The sequence below is a fragment of the Diplodia seriata genome (genome assembly GCF_021436955.1).
Source record: "Diplodia seriata strain FDS-637 chromosome Unknown scaffold_4, whole genome shotgun sequence".
In the NCBI taxonomy this organism is placed as follows: Eukaryota; Fungi; Ascomycota; class Dothideomycetes; order Botryosphaeriales; family Botryosphaeriaceae; genus Diplodia; species Diplodia seriata.
This window is the reverse complement of record NW_027117311.1, coordinates 1,272,207-1,289,229: the sequence shown is the minus strand read 5'-3', so window position 1 is coordinate 1,289,229 and position 17,023 is coordinate 1,272,207. Positions and strand designations below refer to the sequence as shown.

The 17,023-nt window shown below is 55.6% G+C and overlaps 6 protein-coding genes across 6 annotated transcripts; 2 read left to right on the top strand and 4 right to left on the bottom strand.

The window, feature by feature from the left end:
• Positions 1–1,783: 1,783 nt before the first annotated feature.
• SLS55_004250 (uncharacterized protein) lies at positions 1,784–3,334 on the bottom strand (the record flags this gene model as incomplete). Its single annotated transcript, XM_066775709.1, has 1 exon — positions 1,784–3,334. One exon carries the CDS (start codon positions 3,332–3,334, stop codon positions 1,784–1,786), a length of 1,551 nt encoding a protein of 516 aa, XP_066633590.1.
• A 1,278-nt stretch (positions 3,335–4,612) lies between these two features.
• On the bottom strand, positions 4,613–5,446 carry SLS55_004249 (uncharacterized protein; the record flags this gene model as incomplete). Its single annotated transcript, XM_066775708.1, has 3 exons — positions 4,613–4,889; positions 4,943–5,139; positions 5,234–5,446. The coding sequence occupies 3 exons, from the start codon at positions 5,444–5,446 to the stop codon at positions 4,613–4,615; spliced, it is 687 nt and encodes a 228-aa protein (XP_066633589.1).
• Positions 5,447–6,733: 1,287 nt separating this feature from the next.
• Positions 6,734–7,926, bottom strand: mak16 (the record flags this gene model as incomplete). The annotated part of the gene is made up of 4 exons (XM_066775707.1): positions 6,734–7,522; positions 7,588–7,717; positions 7,774–7,809; positions 7,862–7,926. The coding sequence occupies 4 exons, from the start codon at positions 7,924–7,926 to the stop codon at positions 6,734–6,736; spliced, it is 1,020 nt and encodes a 339-aa protein (XP_066633588.1).
• Positions 7,927–8,282: 356 nt separating this feature from the next.
• Positions 8,283–10,035, top strand: TUB1_1 (alpha-tubulin; the record flags this gene model as incomplete). The annotated part of the gene is made up of 7 exons (XM_066775706.1): positions 8,283–8,307; positions 8,393–8,433; positions 8,504–8,530; positions 8,601–8,676; positions 8,748–9,278; positions 9,332–9,755; positions 9,807–10,035. 7 exons carry the CDS (start codon positions 8,283–8,285, stop codon positions 10,033–10,035), a joined length of 1,353 nt encoding a protein of 450 aa, XP_066633587.1.
• Positions 10,036–11,103: 1,068 nt separating this feature from the next.
• On the bottom strand, positions 11,104–13,910 carry mcl1 (DNA polymerase alpha accessory factor Mcl1; the record flags this gene model as incomplete). The annotated part of the gene is made up of 6 exons (XM_066775705.1): positions 11,104–11,781; positions 11,846–13,071; positions 13,122–13,408; positions 13,458–13,609; positions 13,661–13,818; positions 13,874–13,910. 6 exons carry the CDS (start codon positions 13,908–13,910, stop codon positions 11,104–11,106), a joined length of 2,538 nt encoding a protein of 845 aa, XP_066633586.1.
• Positions 13,911–14,215: 305 nt separating this feature from the next.
• hus1 (Checkpoint protein hus1) lies at positions 14,216–15,524 on the top strand (the record flags this gene model as incomplete). Its single annotated transcript, XM_066775704.1, has 6 exons — positions 14,216–14,258; positions 14,307–14,412; positions 14,461–14,473; positions 14,535–14,874; positions 15,362–15,441; positions 15,498–15,524. The coding sequence occupies 6 exons, from the start codon at positions 14,216–14,218 to the stop codon at positions 15,522–15,524; spliced, it is 609 nt and encodes a 202-aa protein (XP_066633585.1).
• Positions 15,525–17,023: the final 1,499 nt, after the last annotated feature.

Below are 17,023 nucleotides of genomic sequence, written 5' to 3'. Positions count from 1 at the left end.
CGCCGCCCGCTCATTTGTACGCTCTAGGCCCGCTAGGCAGTCCGACTCGACCTTGGTGGCCGCCGCTTCCTTCGTCACGACTACCGGCGCCCCATCTACCGCTAGGGTTAGCACTGTGTGATCTCTCAAATGGGTTTCTGGCTCCTGTCGTGGGAACTCCTGGTGAACCTGCCGGACTGCTGCTCTGTGATCCCGTCGGGCTTCCCGATCTGCCCGAGCCCCAGAGGCGTGCCTTCAACCTGTCCTGCGCAGAGCCACTGCCCGCGCTGCCCGGTGGCTGCGAGTCGAACGAGGGGCGCGAGCCCTGCGAGTATGAGCTCTGGTAGCTGCCAGCGCGCTGGCTGGGCAGCGGCCGTCCGCCTCCCTGGCTGGGTTCGGGCTGCAACAAGCCGCCTCTCCCGGCGCCGGGCCCTGCTCTTGGCGGCGCTCTGCTTCTCAGAGAGTTTGGCTGTGGCGGCGGCGTCTGGGACGAGGGAGTATCCCAGAGGTCGCTGAGGCCGCCTCTGCTGGCCGGGGGAGCGCCGGCAGCGGGGCCGGTAGAGCGGACGAATTGCTGGGTAGGAGCAGGCGAAGGCGCGCGTGGGTCGGGAGGCAGCCACGGTGGGAAGGGGCGGCCCTTCTCCTGGTAGTATGCGCGCAGCACACGGGCAATGTGCGAGTCGTCTTCGGTGTCACCGTCGGCTTCGCTGTCGAGGAGGTTGCGGCGCAACGAGTTGTAGCGCGAGGTGGTGTTCGTAAGCAGGTTCGAGAGGTAGGACGACATGGCGGAAGCGGGTGCGACGCTGGGCCGCTCGGGGGGGTCTGGGTATCGGCGTGGGCGAAGCGGTGAAGTCGAGGTGGGAGTTGCGGAGGGCGTTGCGGCTGGCGGAGGGGCCGGCCAAGACAGCGGGCGCGGATGCGCTCAATGCGCGGCTCGAGTCGTTTCAAAGCCGGGCGAGCAATTTGAATTTTGCGCGTCGGATGGCGGCACAACCTGAACCTTGGGAACCTGAGCAGCAGTCTGGCAGTCTGGGCAAGAGGAGGGGAAAGTCCACCGGCCAGCTTTCTTTAATGTTCACCCTGTCGCTGCCCAATCCCAGCCTCAACCATCACGTGTTTCCACCTACCTCAAACACAGGTGATACGCATAGTTTCGCAAGCTTCTTGTTCTTTCGCTGATCTCTCACTACTGAGAATCGTTTGCGGCGCTTGTTCCACTACAGAAAGCTGCCAGCTCCGTTTACAGTTGCAGCTGTTTCACCCAACCGACGGAAACGGCAAGGGATGACGTTCAAACTACCGCTCGTCTCACGCAGAACAACGGTCTGCAACCTTATGTCTCAATATTAATGATTAGAAACTGCCATATGTTGAATCGCTTCGGGACCAGGGAAGAGCAAGAAACACCGCTCCAAGAACAAGTAGCCCTTTCGACTGATCGAACAACGGAACTCAAGCCAATGGATAACAAAAGCGAGGTGGAAGAAAAAAAAAAAATCGGAACAAGCAATAGAAGGACCCCGAATATTAGACCAGGCCTTGCGAAAGGAACTCTTAGACGCACGAGCTACTTGGAGGTAGTTGAATCTCATATCCAGATGCATTTGTGCGTATTCAGGACTCACATCGACGTCCGGATTTGAGATTCAACTGCCTATGTAGCGTCGTCGATGGATTTCAGAAGGCTTTCCACGCTACTACATCAAGATATACAAAGTTTCTTCATTTCCTGACTTGGCCGAGTTTCATACATTTCTTTATCCTTGGACTGCGAGTAATCAACTACCATACTCCCGGCACGAGCTCAGGTAAACGTCTCCCTACACTCGTACGAAGAAGGCTCGTTCATATCGCCGCCCTTGTATGCAGGAACAAACGGATACGCGCAGAGATCCAACTTTCGAGTGGCGTTTCCCGCTGTGACGCTCGCAGGGAGAGTGTCGGGCGCGATAGCTCCCTCAACCCAGGCCACCAATGACTCCAGAGCGTCCGTCGGCACTGGCCCGGTGCCCCCGTCGCAATGCCCAACCCCCGGCGCCCTGAAATACCGGTAGAAGTCTGTCGCTGCAGGATCGAGCCCGAGAACGTTCTCGTAGTAGTCTGTCGTACCTTGCGGAGCGATGAGCTCGTCCGCCAGGCCATGCCAGGTGATCATTTTCCCACCGGACGCCTTGAACTCGGACAGATCCGGATCGTCAGTACTGATGATGGACTTGTACTGGTTGACAGAGTGGTGGATTATGGCGTCGTACTCTGCGTGCGACATGTTGGCAATGTCAAAGGCTGGGTCGCCGCGCTTGACCCAAAGTTTAATCCACTCCTCTGTGACACCGAAGGGGGCACCGATGCAGTCACCGCCGCTGCACGACGTGTTTGCCAGACCGGAGAGGGGAGCGTCTGGGCTCAGCCCGTACCAGGAGCAGTTCCCGTTACTTGTACGGACGCCCTCCCACGTCTTTTGGGCGATGATGGCGGCACCTTCTGAGATGACAGAGCTGGAGCTTCCGCAGATATACTCGCGGCCGACTATGGTGAGCGGGTCAAATCTGCAGCCCAGGGGGTCCGCAATGATGCCATCCTCAACCCCATCCAGAGCATCGCAAGCTTCGATGGCGGCAGCGGTGATGGCATCCAGCTCACAGGGAGCCGGGTAGACATCCAGTTGGTTCATGATAAACTGCGGCCAGTACTCTGCCGGGACGAACTTGGCCCAGTTGATAGCAGGAGAGGTAGCCAAGATGCCATCATAGAGGCCGGGGAATCTTTGCGCAAGCATAAGTCCCTGTCGGCCGCCGGTGGAGCATCCGCTCCAGTACGAGTACCGGGGCTCCTGGCCATAGAAGCTGGCGGTGACGGCTTTCCCGATGAGGGTCGCATCCTCCAAAGCCACGGCGGCGAAGTTGTTGAGGAGATATGCGTTGACGTTTCCAGGGCTCGCCAGGGCCCAGGACTCGGCACTGTCGAGAGTCCAATCGTGCCCACCGTCAGTCGACGCTACGGCGTATCCCTTGGCTACTTCCTTCGCGACCACAGTGTCGTTGGATCTCATGCGGAAGCCCCCGCCACCATACCCCATGAATCGCTGGTTCCAGTTATCGGAAGCGGGAAGATACACGTAGACATTGACCGTGTCATTCTGCCCGGGATGCGTATATTGGACGGTGATGTTGCAGAAGCTGGGGTTCGCGTCGAAATCTTTAACCGAAGTCGCGGTAATGGAGAGGACGTGGCCGCCCAGTAACTCAGGAGTAGGGATCGCATCAGGGGAGCATGTTGTCACCGCTCCGAATGCTGTACCGACGAGAACGGAAAGGCCCAAGGCGGTGAGAAGGCCTGGTACTGCTGGATGCGGCATTGTCGAGGAAGTGGAAGTGAGTGGGCTCCAACGCCGTGGTAAGTCCAGCTAGTTTCCTCCATCTCCAGTGCCTTCTTTTTATCACTACGCAGAGGCGCGAAAGCAGCTGCCGAGGAGTGGTCCCGACATCGGCAAACGGAGCAGGTTGACGGTGAGCGGGCTAATCGATGCTACCCCGCATTTTCGGAAGGATGAGTTGGAAGGGTTCGCGAAAGGAGCAAGAGCCTCACTGGTAATCCGCTCCGGCAGATAGCCAAGGCCAAGCCGCTGCCGCTTCCTTTTCCGATCGCTTTTACGCCAGATCACTACCACTTTGGAGTTTTGTTATCGGATACGGTGAAGGTGAAAGCCGCTGAGGTCGCTCCGAGCTGGCCTCGTCATACGCCCTTCGACAACTGGAAGCAGTGCCCTGTCGGAGTTCTGCTACATAATATAAGCTAGCAATCTTGTATGTAATTTGTCCGAGCTGATGATAGGCGGTCTTTGGAGGAACGACGCTAATCTCGGAGTAATCTGGGTTGCCTCATAGATTCATGGTACCGAGAACAAAGGGCCGAGCTCGAACCGCTGACTCGACATCCGGTCATAGATGCGGGGTTCAAAAATGTATAAACATGTCCAAATATAATATTCCACTGCTCACGTACTCTTGAGATTAGTATAGGTATGCTCAATCAGTTAGCAACACTCTGCATCGCGGAATGCCCCTTTTTTGAAAAAAAAAATAAAAAGGAATTTACCAGCTGATCCTCACACACAGATTCTATTTCTTGAATACGAAGTGTGTGAATGAAGTAATGTTGTGGTGGATCAGTCTATTGCTCGAGAGCTTAGCGTACTCGTTGGGTGCTCGGTATTTTTTGGAGTCTCATTGAGCAGCAAAGAGGTGAATTGCGACAACGCATACGTGCTAAGAAACTTCACTTGCCATGACAGCACGGCACTAATAATGGTAGAGGCATGTCATTTTGTACGTTATAAAAGAGAGACTATGTGGATGGCCTGCAAACCGTTCTCTTTCATGCCGATCCCATGTGGCTTTATGGTTTCTACCTTCTCATGAGCGCTCTCTGATGTAGAACCAAAGTAAACCATCTTTGAAAAGAGAGAACAGGGTCAAGGTCAAGTCACCTCCCGCCACCAAGGTTTTACGAACGTGACAATATCCGAAAATTTAAGCATACGAAACAATCAACCGGTTTCCAGGTCAAGCGAATGAATGCGGAAAGTAGAGAAAATAGCGAACACTGACAGAAAACAGAAATCGCAAGGGCCGGATTAAGCTTGAGCAGCCCTGATGCGGTCGGCCAAGAAGGAAGCAGCCTCTGGGACACGGCGAACATAATCAAGATGAGCCGGAGCGATGACGAGGGTGCCTGCGCAGACAAGATCTCCGGTGTTGCAGATGATCTTGAGCTTCTCCTGTGGAAGGCCAGGAATGCGGCCACCAGATTGAAGGTTGTAAGTGTCACCAAACGTAACGATGCCGGCGATTCTGTTGCGGACGCTAGCCGAAAGGTCTTCGACCGAGCGGTGGGTAAGGGCAGCGCCTTGACTAAAACAAATGTCAAAGATGCATATCTCGCTCTAAGGGATTCTGGCTCCTACCTGTATCCACCGCCGACGATGATGGTGTCTGGGCATTTGGAGGCAGCAAGGTTGAACATGTCCCTCATCTCGCTGATACCGATGAGAGAGCCACCAAAGAAATTGGTCGTCAATCCAGCAGGATAGTCGACACCCTGGACAGCAACGTCGAATTGAGATTGAAGCTGATTGGCAAGTGCCGGTCCGACAGTTTGGCCCTGGCCAATTGACATTGTCAGTGACATGGTCCGGTGTTGATACTTGAGAAACCGAACACCAGTTTTGTATAGGATGGAGACTGTTGAGACTTACGAGGTTTCCAAGTTCGGTTGAGCCTCTTGCAAAAATGTACGTAACAGGCTTGCAGGGTCCGTTCTTGAGCTCGTTGGCAGTGATGCCAGTGCCAGAAAACTGCCGGGCTTCGAGCACTGCAACAACCTCCGGGTCGCGCACCTCAACAGCGATTGGAGATGCAAGACCGAGGGTCACAAAGAGAAGTGAGAAGAGCGAGGGAATGACCTTCATTGTGTAAAAGTGATTGCAGTGCTCAGGAGCGAAGGACGAGAGGACAGTTTTTGAGACACCTGGGACGAGTTCCTTTGGAGGCGCTTGAGGATCTCTTTTGCGGTCATCACATCCCATTTATATAGGCAGAGTCATCTTTTCTCTTAGGAGACTCCAAGACTGTTGCAGTGACAAGTTCTTGGTCCATGTGCCGGTTTTGCCGTCAAGTTGCAATTGCCTCGGTCAAAAGGCCAAAGCCTTGCCATGCGACAGCACGATATATTGAGAAGTAGTCAGAGTGTGCCTTGGATGAGGGGTGTTTGGAAACTCGTACTCGGCTTTCGGGGAGTTCGGCCAGTTCAAGCGGTCGAGAAGGGTCGTTGTAGTGGTCAGGCACTGTGTGAATGGCTGAATTGCATGCTTGGTGTAAGAGCTAAGCCTAGTATGCCGTTTAGGGTCGTATGTCCAACTGTCCAGTTCGGCAACTTTGTTAGAAGAATCAAGCCATCTTCTTGGCAAGACGGGGAACGACGTGTGGGTCTCTGGGCGGAGCGCAGAAGACCAGTTGCCGAGGCAGGAATTTCTGGGAGCATTGCTGGTTGGCGGGCTGCATATCGCCAAGTACTCAATCCTGCTGCTAAAGACACCATGTGTTCAGATGACACATGCGGGGATGTGGTTATTGCGCCAAATCAGTTGGTTCTAGGCAGAAGTCAAGCTCACTACGAGCTGAACACAACGTCATGCTTCAAAGGAGCCTCGGTTCGTGCTCAATAATGCAGTCAGTCTGGGGAAAGCACCCCTTACCTCACTAGCGTTGCGCCACATCGCTTAACTCTCTGAGCTGTTTCGCCAATTGTCTGGAAAGGAGCTGTCATAGAAACCAACTGCGGGGTATAGAGACCGAGTTCTTCCCTCGTGGGCAGTCCCAGACGCAGATTTGAACAGTCTTCCTACACGGGCAGTCGAAGTAAAGGTCTACGTCGAAACATTGGATTTCGCTACCCGACGTAAATGAGACAGATTTAAGTCCCTTTGCGATCCGCCATGGCGTCCCATCATGAAGATGTTTATAAAGTGGTTACTCGTCTTCGCAACACATGCACAGGCCAAAGAGAAAAAATGGAGAATCAACGTAAAGTGAATCGTTACTATCCTTGGAATATATCCTCAGTCCTCTAATAGGTATCCAGATGCAAGACGAGTGTCCGGAAGCGAACTCGCTGACCGTTAGACCGAAATTAGGATGAAAGCTTTTTTAGTTCCCCGCCGAACGCCAATTTTCCGGAACACCATACCAAGCCCAATCTATGCGCGGATGGTCTCGCGAGGCGCGGGCTCCTGCTCATATTCGTACTCGATCTCCCGCTTGGGACCCTTGGAAGGCTTCTTCTTGCTGGACTTGGGCGTAGGCTCCGGACCGCGTTTCCTTTTCATGTTGGCGAGAGCCTTCTTCAGCTTCTCGGTATCCTCCTCTTCCTCGTCCTCATCACTGTCCTCCTCACTCTCGTCCTCGTCCTCATCGCTAGCTTCCTCGGACTCATCGTCATCGCCGATCCAGTCTTCCAGGTCGCCCAGATCTTCGTCCTCGGACTCACTACCATCAATGTCGCTGACGTATTCAACGTCTCCGACACCCTCTTCATTCTCCATCTCCTCTTCGAGCTCCTCCTCGATACCCTCATCCAGATCTTCGTCTCTCTCACCCTCACCGCCGCGCTCCAAGCCCTTGAGCACCTTCTTCCAGACAGCCTCATCGACGTTAAGGGGCTGCTCGCCATATGCACCGCTCCTCAAACGCTCGATGAGTTCTCTCTCAATTGCGCGCTCAACCTTGGCGGCAGCGGCAGCCTTACGCTCGCGCGTCTCCTCACGGCGTCGGACCTTCGGGGCAAGCTTGGGCACGAGGGTCTCTCCAAGGCGTTCCTGCTCCTTGGCCAGACGTTGCGAGCGGATACGGACTTGAGTTAGACGGGTAAGACGCTGCTTGTTCTTGTGCACGAGGTACTTGGGCCAGTAGATCAGGCGCTGGTCGACCTGCTCAAGAGCCTTGGCGTAGTTGGAAGAAAGCTTGATGCGCTCCCACCAGCGGCTCGGCTGCGGCACGATTAGAATGAGCTCAATAAAAGCGCGAGGTCTGTATTGCGCCCTGATGCACGTACCTGATGTGACCGTTCAATCGTCTTTATGTAGAGGTAGAGGGCGCCCGTTTCGGGGTGGGAGCGGATGGTGGCGTAGCGGGAATTTGCGAGCGGGCATGACTGGCGGTTGCAAAGACCGGTGACGTTGTACCTGTAGCGCCATCGTCAGCAAGGCCCGTTCGCGTCGGGGGGGTTGAAGGTGCTTACTCATTGCGACAGAAATTCTGATTCTTCGTCGGAAGCCTGCAGGCCAGGTCAGCGAAATTGCGCGCAAAGTTTGAGGTGTGAGGCGGACTTGAGCTTGAAAGAGCAGAACTGCTGGTTGATGACCTGCCACACAATCTCGTCGGAGGCAGACATGGCGGCGACGTTGGCAAGAGGCGCTGCAGTGTTGGAGGTGTCTGGGGCGCTGGGTCTGCGTTGCTGTAATGGACTTTTCGTCGGCGCTTGAAAGCAAAACGCCGATGCTCGACAGACTCCGTCGCGCCCGCCGCTATTGGCTGGGTCGGCGACTTCCGCACTAGTGCCGCATGGGGCATAGCTTTGTTTTTCCATCTCTGTCGGCTACGACCCTCTCTCCTAAGCCAACCCGCGACGGTCCACACGCTCTGATCAACGCACCGCACGGGGCTTCTTCATTCCGCCTCAATACTCTCTCGCGCCCCCTCGTACCCCGTCCACAATCCATACACATCCTTCTACACACCACCGCCACCATGAGAGAGGTTATCAGCTTGAACGGTAAGTTTTCGCGCCCCGCGGACGCGTCCAAAACTTGACCGCCTACCTTCGCGATCCCTGTATACTGATCAAAGCGCGCAAACAGTCGGCCAGGCCGGTTGCCAGATCGCAAACTCCTGCTGGGAGGTGAGTCTCCTCGCCTTGAGCCCGAGAGAGGGCGTGTTTCCAGTCGCATCCGCTGACACTGTCCCAACAGCTTTACTGCCTCGAGCACGGCATTCAGGTACGCGCTTTTTGCCGCCGCCCCGCAACAACGCCACTGTTCCCGCGCACTTCCGCTGACATTGCAACAGCCCGATGGCTACCTCACCGAGGAGCGCAAGGCTGCCAACGATGACCACGGCTTCAGCACTTTCTTCTCTGAGACCGGTACGCTGTTTCCCCCCACTCCACGCCACGTGAACATCGTGAGAGCCCCGCCGCTGATAAATCCACAACAGGCCAGGGCAAGTACGTCCCCCGTACCATCTACGCCGATCTCGAGCCCAATGTCGTCGACGAGGTCCGCACCGGCACCTACCGCGGCCTGTTCCACCCCGAACACATGATTACCGGCAAGGAGGATGCCTCCAACAACTACGCCCGTGGCCACTACACCGTTGGCAAGGAGCTCATTGACCAGGTCCTTGACAAGGTTCGCCGCGTTGCCGACAACTGCGCTGGTCTGCAAGGTTTCCTCGTCTTCCACTCCTTCGGTGGTGGTACCGGTTCCGGTTTCGGCGCTCTGCTCATGGAGCGTCTGTCCGTCGACTACGGCAAGAAGTGCAAGCTTGAGTTCTGCGTCTACCCGGCTCCCCAGGTCGCCACCTCCGTTGTTGAGCCCTACAACTCTATTCTCACCACTCACACCACTCTGGAGCACTCCGACTGCTCTTTCATGGTCGACAACGAGGCCATCTACGACATTTGCCGCCGTAACCTTGGCATTGAGAGGCCCAACTACGAGAACCTGAACCGCCTGATCGCTCAGGGTAAGGCTAACCGTCTGCATGCTTGAGAAATTTCTCCGCTGATTGAACAATAGTCGTTTCCTCGATTACTGCCTCGCTCCGCTTCGACGGTTCGCTGAACGTCGATCTGAACGAGTTCCAGACCAACCTGGTCCCGTACCCCCGTATTCACTTCCCTCTGGTTGCCTATGCTCCCGTCATCAGCGCCGCCAAGGCCGCCCACGAGGCCAACTCTGTGCAGGAGATCACCATGTCCTGCTTTGAGCCGAACAACCAGATGGTCAAGTGCGACCCCCGCAACGGCAAGTACATGGCCACCTGCCTGCTCTACCGCGGAGACGTCGTCCCCAAGGACACCCACCAGGCTGTTGCCACTCTCAAGACCAAGCGCACTATCCAGTTCGTCGACTGGTGCCCGACTGGTTTCAAGATCGGTATCTGCTACCAGCCCCCGCAAATCGTCCCCAACGGCGACCTGTCCAAGGTCGACCGCGCTGTGTAAGTTCCTGTTCCACTACCCTCATCTGAACTTTTTGCTGACCCCTGTAGGTGCATGCTTTCCAACACCACCGCCATCGCCGAGGCTTGGTCAGCTCTGTCGCACAAGTTCGACCTCATGTACTCGAAGCGTGCCTTCGTTCACTGGTATGTCGGTGAGGGTATGGAGGAAGGTGAGTTCAGCGAGGCCCGCGAGGACCTGGCTGCTCTTGAGAGGGATTACGAGGAGGTTGCCGCCGACTCGCTCGGCGAGGAGGAGGGTCTTGAGGCTGAGTACTAGTTGGAGTATGTCTCATGTCTAAGAAGGGGTTAGGGGCCTAAGTGAGCACGTTGGGAAGCTTATAGGCCTAGAATTATGTTCTTTGCCTGCTCGGGAGTGTGTTTTTCGTGTTACTTGCTTTTAATAAAATGGGAAACTCTGCAATTTCGCTCCATGCCTAGCACATCAAGCGAGGAGTAAAGTTTTAGTTGAATGAGAGATTGTCTGCAAATTTGTCGCGGAGGTATCATCACTCCATCACACTATGAACTTGTGCCATGATATGGTTCCAAGATCGCCTAGCCATTAGGGCGTCGTAGCACCTTCGGGAGATAACTATTCTGCGGGAGGCTGGGTAATCGACGAGACGTAGATATGCGAAAGATAACGCGGCAACCCCATTGCAGCGATCACCTCAGCTCATCAGGAGTGGAGGATGCGCGCACTTGTGCGAGAACACGTACAATGTCGTAGGGCAGCGCGTGACCTTGCCCACCTTCTTCTGGCCTATTTAATCACGATGCAGTATCATATTAATTACAGACACGGTAATTCCAAGAGGCCTTCATGTATGTACGTCTCCCCTTTTACGTGAGCGCGCGGGCAAGCGCATTTTCTTCCGAGAAATATCCAGCGTCCCATGATTATTTGACCCTTGCAAACAGGTTTGTTGGACTATGCAGGGAAATGGACGGACCGGGCCGAACGATGGATGGAACCGGTGGGCCCCCACACAGCCCTCTCCACCTGGAACCAAAGCCACGGCGTCCAACCAGCTGGGCGCCGAACCGAACATCGCGTTGCGCGGTTGGGAGGGTTGGCCAACCGCGGCGCGAATGCACGTGAGTCCGTTTCGAGAACGAATGCCCCGATCCCGGCAGCTGCACGAGATAGGGGAAGAAGAGGATATTGGTCTGGACGAATGCGTTGTTCCCAGCAAATGACTTCCGATTTGCCCCTTTTTCTCGGGGGGGAGGCGCGGGCGCCAGCGCGACGTTCATCGTGCAGCATGCTCGCGGCGAACCGGCAGCCCGCGCACGTTCTCGAACCCTGAGAGAAAAACGCTCGGACGGGCCCCGAATCAATCAATCAATCATCTTCGGCATCCAACCCGACCAGCCTCCTCTCCGCCAACTCCTCAATCTTACCCCTCAGCACATCCCGCCCGAACCTGCTCGCGATCTTCGCCGCCGCATCCAGCATCTTGCCCGAGCGATCGTGCATCAGCCCCACGATCTCGAGCGCCTTCATCCCACGCTCCTCGCCCTCGCGACATTCGGCCGCCAGCAACTGTAGCAGCACCTTGTTGATGTCGAGTTCGCGACGCGCCAACGCCTGCTTCTGCACCGCTGTTGCGTGCGTTGCGGCGACGAGGTCGTCGAACAGCGATAGTTGCAGCGAATTTCGGACAAATTGCTCTTCTAATGTTTGAGTCTCGGTGAATCCGGAGGCTTCGTCCTCGTCTTCATCCATAGCGTCGGGGCTGGTGTGGCGGCGAGGAGGTTTGGGCGCGTAAAGCGGGATTTGGAACTCGAAATCAGTGAGCAAGGGGCGTGGAAAGTAGGGATATTTATCGCCTCCTTTGAGGATAATGCAGTGAAAGCGCTCGTTGGCAACAGCCACGGGCCAATATGTTTCCTCTTTGCGGCCGGAAGCGAGTCGGGAGAGAAGTTTAGTGTCGAGCAGGGGCACCCAGCGCGCCTGCGAAGGCGTACGCCAATGCTGGAGAACCAAGAGTGTACCAGTCGTATCATAGATGCATGGATCCTGGAGGGAAAAGGTATTAGCTCGACGCACATACTAGACGAGGAACAGCGGGATTGTATCTTACGCCTTGATCAGAGAAGAAGACACTCTGCAATTCAGCACCCTCACTTAGTGCAACGATATCCTCGCTTTGGCAGATCTCGTCGCGCTTCACATTCTCGATTGTGTACAAAAGGCGTGTGGTGCCGTCACCACCGACAGGTCCGTTGCCGACAGTCATCACATAGTCCCGCCAGCTCGCACAGGTCACGGTGGGAGACGACTTTTGCCGGTATACACGAAATGGCACACCGAAAAGGCTGTATATGCGGACGTAGTCGGTAGACGTCAGCACCACAACATACGACTCACTGAGCGAGATGGCAGTAATTTTTTCCCCTGGAGGCAATTCTGTCCTCCAATCCGTCCGTGTGGTCCAGGTTTCGTGCGGTCGGTAGTAGACCATAGCGGGATGGTCCTTTGATGGCTGACAGGAGAAGAGAGTGCCGTTGTCGTTCAAACATGCCTTGTCGTACAGGAACGGGTCGGTGAAATGGAAGTCACGGTGGGTCTCGCGGTCGTAGAACTCGACGGTAACCGTGTGGTGTGTCTCCTGGTCTACTGTCCAGACAAACCCAGTGAAGTTGAGAGCAAGGTAGCGTCTGTTTCCGCGCCAGGGGGTACTACCCGGCTGAAAAGCTGCGTGCGTTCGTATTTGTAAACCGCCCTTGCTCCGCTTTCCGCTTGGAAGGTCAAGGTTGTCGACTGCTCGTCCACGCTTGCCATGGCCGTTGACTTCTTCAGCATAGCCAGCTCCATCGTCATCCTCAATGAAGCCGTCCGCATCAGACATTCCATCGTCCCCTAGGATTTCATCTAACGAATCTGGTGTACCTCGTCGAGCAGAGCGTGCATCTTTGGAGCCACTGATTGGCAAGCGCCGAGAATTTCCAGTGGTCTCTGCCAGAGGGTCGTGAATGAATGGAGCCGCCTGCAAGTCCTTGCCTAAAACCGGGGCGTACTCAGTCGGCACAAAATCATTGTGGATGAAGAGTTCGCCATCGTTGTTGGTGTATGACAGGATATTTTCGACAGGATGCCACGCCATGGCAAGAATTGTAGCTCGCACATCATCATATGTTTTGATGACGCGCTGACTCTTCGTGTCCCAGATCGCAAGCTTACGGTCATGACCAGTCGTTGCGAGAAGCCCGCCGTTAGGGGACCATGCTGCTGCCGTGATATCGCCTGTATGGCCGGATTTAAACGCCCTTTGACGTTCCCAGTCACTTCTCGAAATCACCTGGATATCTAGACTGCAATCAACACACATCGTCCTACGAGATGGCCGTCACCCTTACCTCGAGTAGGAGTGGCTGCTGCGAAAGCTCGTCCATCCGGGTGCCAAAGCACCTTTGAACTTGCCTCGGCATCAGTCTCCATGGATCTTATCAGACCGTCCACCTTCTTCACCAGGCTCGGCTCTTCGGAGCTGAGCGAGTATATGTAGACCTGGCCGTCGGAGCAGGAGGCAGCCAGGAGGGATCCGCTAACGTCGAAGGATACGTGCTTAACGGGGCGTGATTGCTCCCTGAGATGAATGACCCGGGTCATATCCTTCGTATTGACAACCTTGACCACCAGCTCACTTCGCAATGTCAGCCTTGATGTTCGTCCATATCCCGCAGACATCTTACTCGCTGGCTACCGCTGCCCAATTGCCGTCGGGTGACAGGGCAATATCGCGCACTGGCAGTGTGGATCGGACAAGGACTTCTTCGAGCACGTTCGTTTCAAGCGAGTATTTGCAGACAGTGCCATCTTCAGAACCGGTGACGAAGAAGTCGTTCTTTTGTGGGCGTCAGCGCTTGGTCATGTTTCGCGGAAAGGACCAGCTTACAGCAGCAGCCACAGCCGTGTTTGAATCCTGAGCATTGTCGATATTGGTGGGTTCTTCAACTGAGCCTGTCTGAAAGACGCGGATGGCATTGTTGAGTCCGACGGTGATCAACTTTCGTCCGTTCGGCGTGTAGCTCAAGAAAGTGGGGCCTGGAGGGTCTGGGGATGCACAGTCAGATAATTGCTCTTCTCGATCGAAGCCAAAAGCACTTACGGGCGGGGAGCCCTCTCAGTCGCTGGTTTCCGGCCATGGTGTGGATGTTAGACGCTGAGAACGATGCGGGCGGCAGTTCGGAGAACGCGTTCTCGGCGCGCGACGCGTTGCGCGTTAAATTTCCGCCATTCCTCTTTTGGCAAGCCTTCCGCACCCGCGTCATTCAGGTCCCACCGACTTGCCCATCTTCTCCACGCCACATTCTCTACGGAGTCCATTTCGAGTTGCAATGGGGATGTCTGAGCATTTTATGCAGCCTCGTGGTCTCGCTTCCTTTTATTGAGTCCCTTGCGGCAACAAAGACAGTCGCGCTGCACCGCGCCAATAACAGCATCTGCCAAAATGCGCTTCAAGGCCTCCATTCAGCATGTCAATACCTTCGCTAGTATGTCACGAGCCACTGAACGCGTTCACTTCTTCTGATCAATCTTAGAGCTGGCTGCTTCCCTCGCTTCGCTTGGGCCTGTGGCGTGGGTCCGGCTGAATGAGGACGAAGTACGATTCACCATCATACCTGAGCAGGGTACTCAAGTCTGGGCGTAAGTACAAGCTCGGGTGAAATCAAGGAGTAACTAACGAGTGCTCAGTGTGCTCGCAATCGTGAGTAGCTATCCAGAAGAAACGACGTGAAGCACAACGATCGGCTGAGACGTTTAAACAGGATTCTATCTTTGACGAGGACTACAATATTCAGTCCGCCGCCAACAATGTCATCAACCTCGAAGTGCCACTTGCACCTCTGCAGCGTGCTCTCAAGTCTGCCTTGACCGCCACTTCCGCCTCAATTCGCTTAACGAAGAAGGATAACACCCCTGTGCTGTCTTTGACCATAGTCACCAATCCTCTTGGGAGCAGCACGCACGGCGCATTTGGCTCAGGTGGCCCGAGCGATACCTATGGTTTTGGTGAAGCCTCACTCGAGGCACAGGATACCAGAGATCGCGAGACCATTGTCACTCAGGATGTTCCAGTGCGAGTATTGAACCCTAACAATGTCGAAGGTATTCATGAGCCACGCTGTAGAGAGCCGGACGTGCACATTCTCTTGCCGTCCCTTCTGCAACTGAAGAGCATTTCCGACCGATTCACTAGATTGGCTTTGGCGGCAAAGGCCAACGGCACAGGCGGCGGTGGAGCCGGTCCTCGCCTGGAGATGGCCGCAAACATGCATGGTTGCCTAAAGCTGAGCATCCGGACGGACGCGATGAACATTTCTAGTGTCTGGACAGGGCTGTCAAATCCAGAGCTCGATCCATCTCATGTCGAAGGCGGCGTAGAGGGCATCAGGCAACACCCGAGCACCAAGATGAAGGAGCTGGGAAGCGCGGACGGGCGCAGCGAAGAGGGCTGGGCAACTGTGCGCATCGATGGCAAAGACTGGAGCAAGGTTATGTCAGTGGGCAGGTTGTGCGGCAAAGTTATTGCCTGTGAGACCTTGCAATCTATGCTCCTCGCCGCGGATCGCAGATCACTGACCAGCAACACTAGGTTTCTCTGACGAGCATGCTCTTATCCTCTACGTCTATCTGCCCAATGACGAAGACGGCCGGGAGGATTCGGTTTTAACTGTAGGTTCCCTGTGTTTTTCTCCGACGGGGCATCGCCATTCGCTGACAGGATGTAGTACTACGTGAGTTCGTATAGTCAGTGAATGCAAGAGGGGTCAGCTGGTGTCTAAAGCTTTGGCTCCTCATGCGGCCTATTGGAAGGGGTTCCTTGGTCGCGCTCCATAAAAAGACACGAATCGGACAATATTGCTCCCTGCTTGTCATACCTAGCTGGCGACGCCACCACGCGCCACGATGCCTGAATGTAGACCAGGGTTCCCCACAGCAATCAGGATTCGGACTACCTGCCGAGTAAAGGCTCACTCCGGAAAGCATCACGACACAGCGGAAGCAAACCCTTGTATGGTGGATTGGAGTAATGGAACAATTGTCGGTGCAGCCACACGAAGTCTTGAAGTCATGCGGGCAGATCTTCCAATGTTCCATGAACCGCATCTATCAAGGCTGAATTCGCCGGGCTGGGCAGGGTTTTTCAGGTTCAGGCGTACAGGAGAGCTTTTTCGAGGCACGAGGCTATGCACATCGCGGCGAGTCGCAGGCAAATGGCCCCTGGATTATAAGGCAACGCCCGCTGAGGTGGGCTTTCTTTTGCGGACGGCCTCGGACTTCCGACCCATGGCCTCGCGGGATGGCCGGCGAGGAAAACTGCACAGCCGTCGGGTGGCCGTGTAGGATCCTCGACGCCACAGCCGTGCGGCCGTGTCCGTGGGCCAAAGTTTGAGGGGCTAATGAAGGATGAAGAGGCCGGGTGATACGGACCGAACCGCCACATCCTGTTGGCCCTTGCGAGGGGCAAGTAAGGTGTTGAGATTGAAGGATGGTGTGGCACGATCGACAATGTATGCCACAGGAGTTCCTGCAGCGGAAGCGGTGGCGCCCTGCACGAAACGGACATGCCGTGGGGCGACGACGAATTCGCATGGGCAAAAAGATTTTGCTTTGTTCGAAGCGCATGCTTCTCCTTGTGCCAGGACGCGCAATGGCCGGCCGGTTCGTTCCTGCAGCTTTGCGCCACCGCGGACCACAGTGGCGGCGCAAGTGTTGTACTGCATCGTGCTATCGTCGTGTCGACCAGCAGAAGACCAGCCCCGCGCAGCACCCTCGCCTGCGTCAGACACGTTGTGGCCGGTGCTGATGGCAAGTCGCAGCATCTCCCGAAACAGCAATTGGGTCTCGCAGAACGACTGGCTTGAATTCACCATGAATCATTCCTCGGATAGCCGTCATTCCGACGCTTGGGATCCCGCTGCGCTGGCTCGGGACTGGAGTTGAACGGCGCTGCATGCACGCTATCGAGTCGGCCGTCATGCAGCTCCGCGCCCAGACGGGGATCAATAATGCACCAAGAATATTGACATCGGGGTGCGCAGGCTTGCATCATCAGGCTTGACAAAGCACGCAGGAAGGCTGGGGCCTGGATCGGGTCTTGGAGGACGCGGAGGCTTCAGAGTCAGCGGCACGCAGGTCTGCGCACCGCCCGCAGCAGCGCGCCGGAGGATTATCCTCTGAGTTGATGACTCGCCGGACAGCCGCCTCAGCCCTACACAGCATGGGGATTATTTTTAGCAGTCGATCTCGCGTC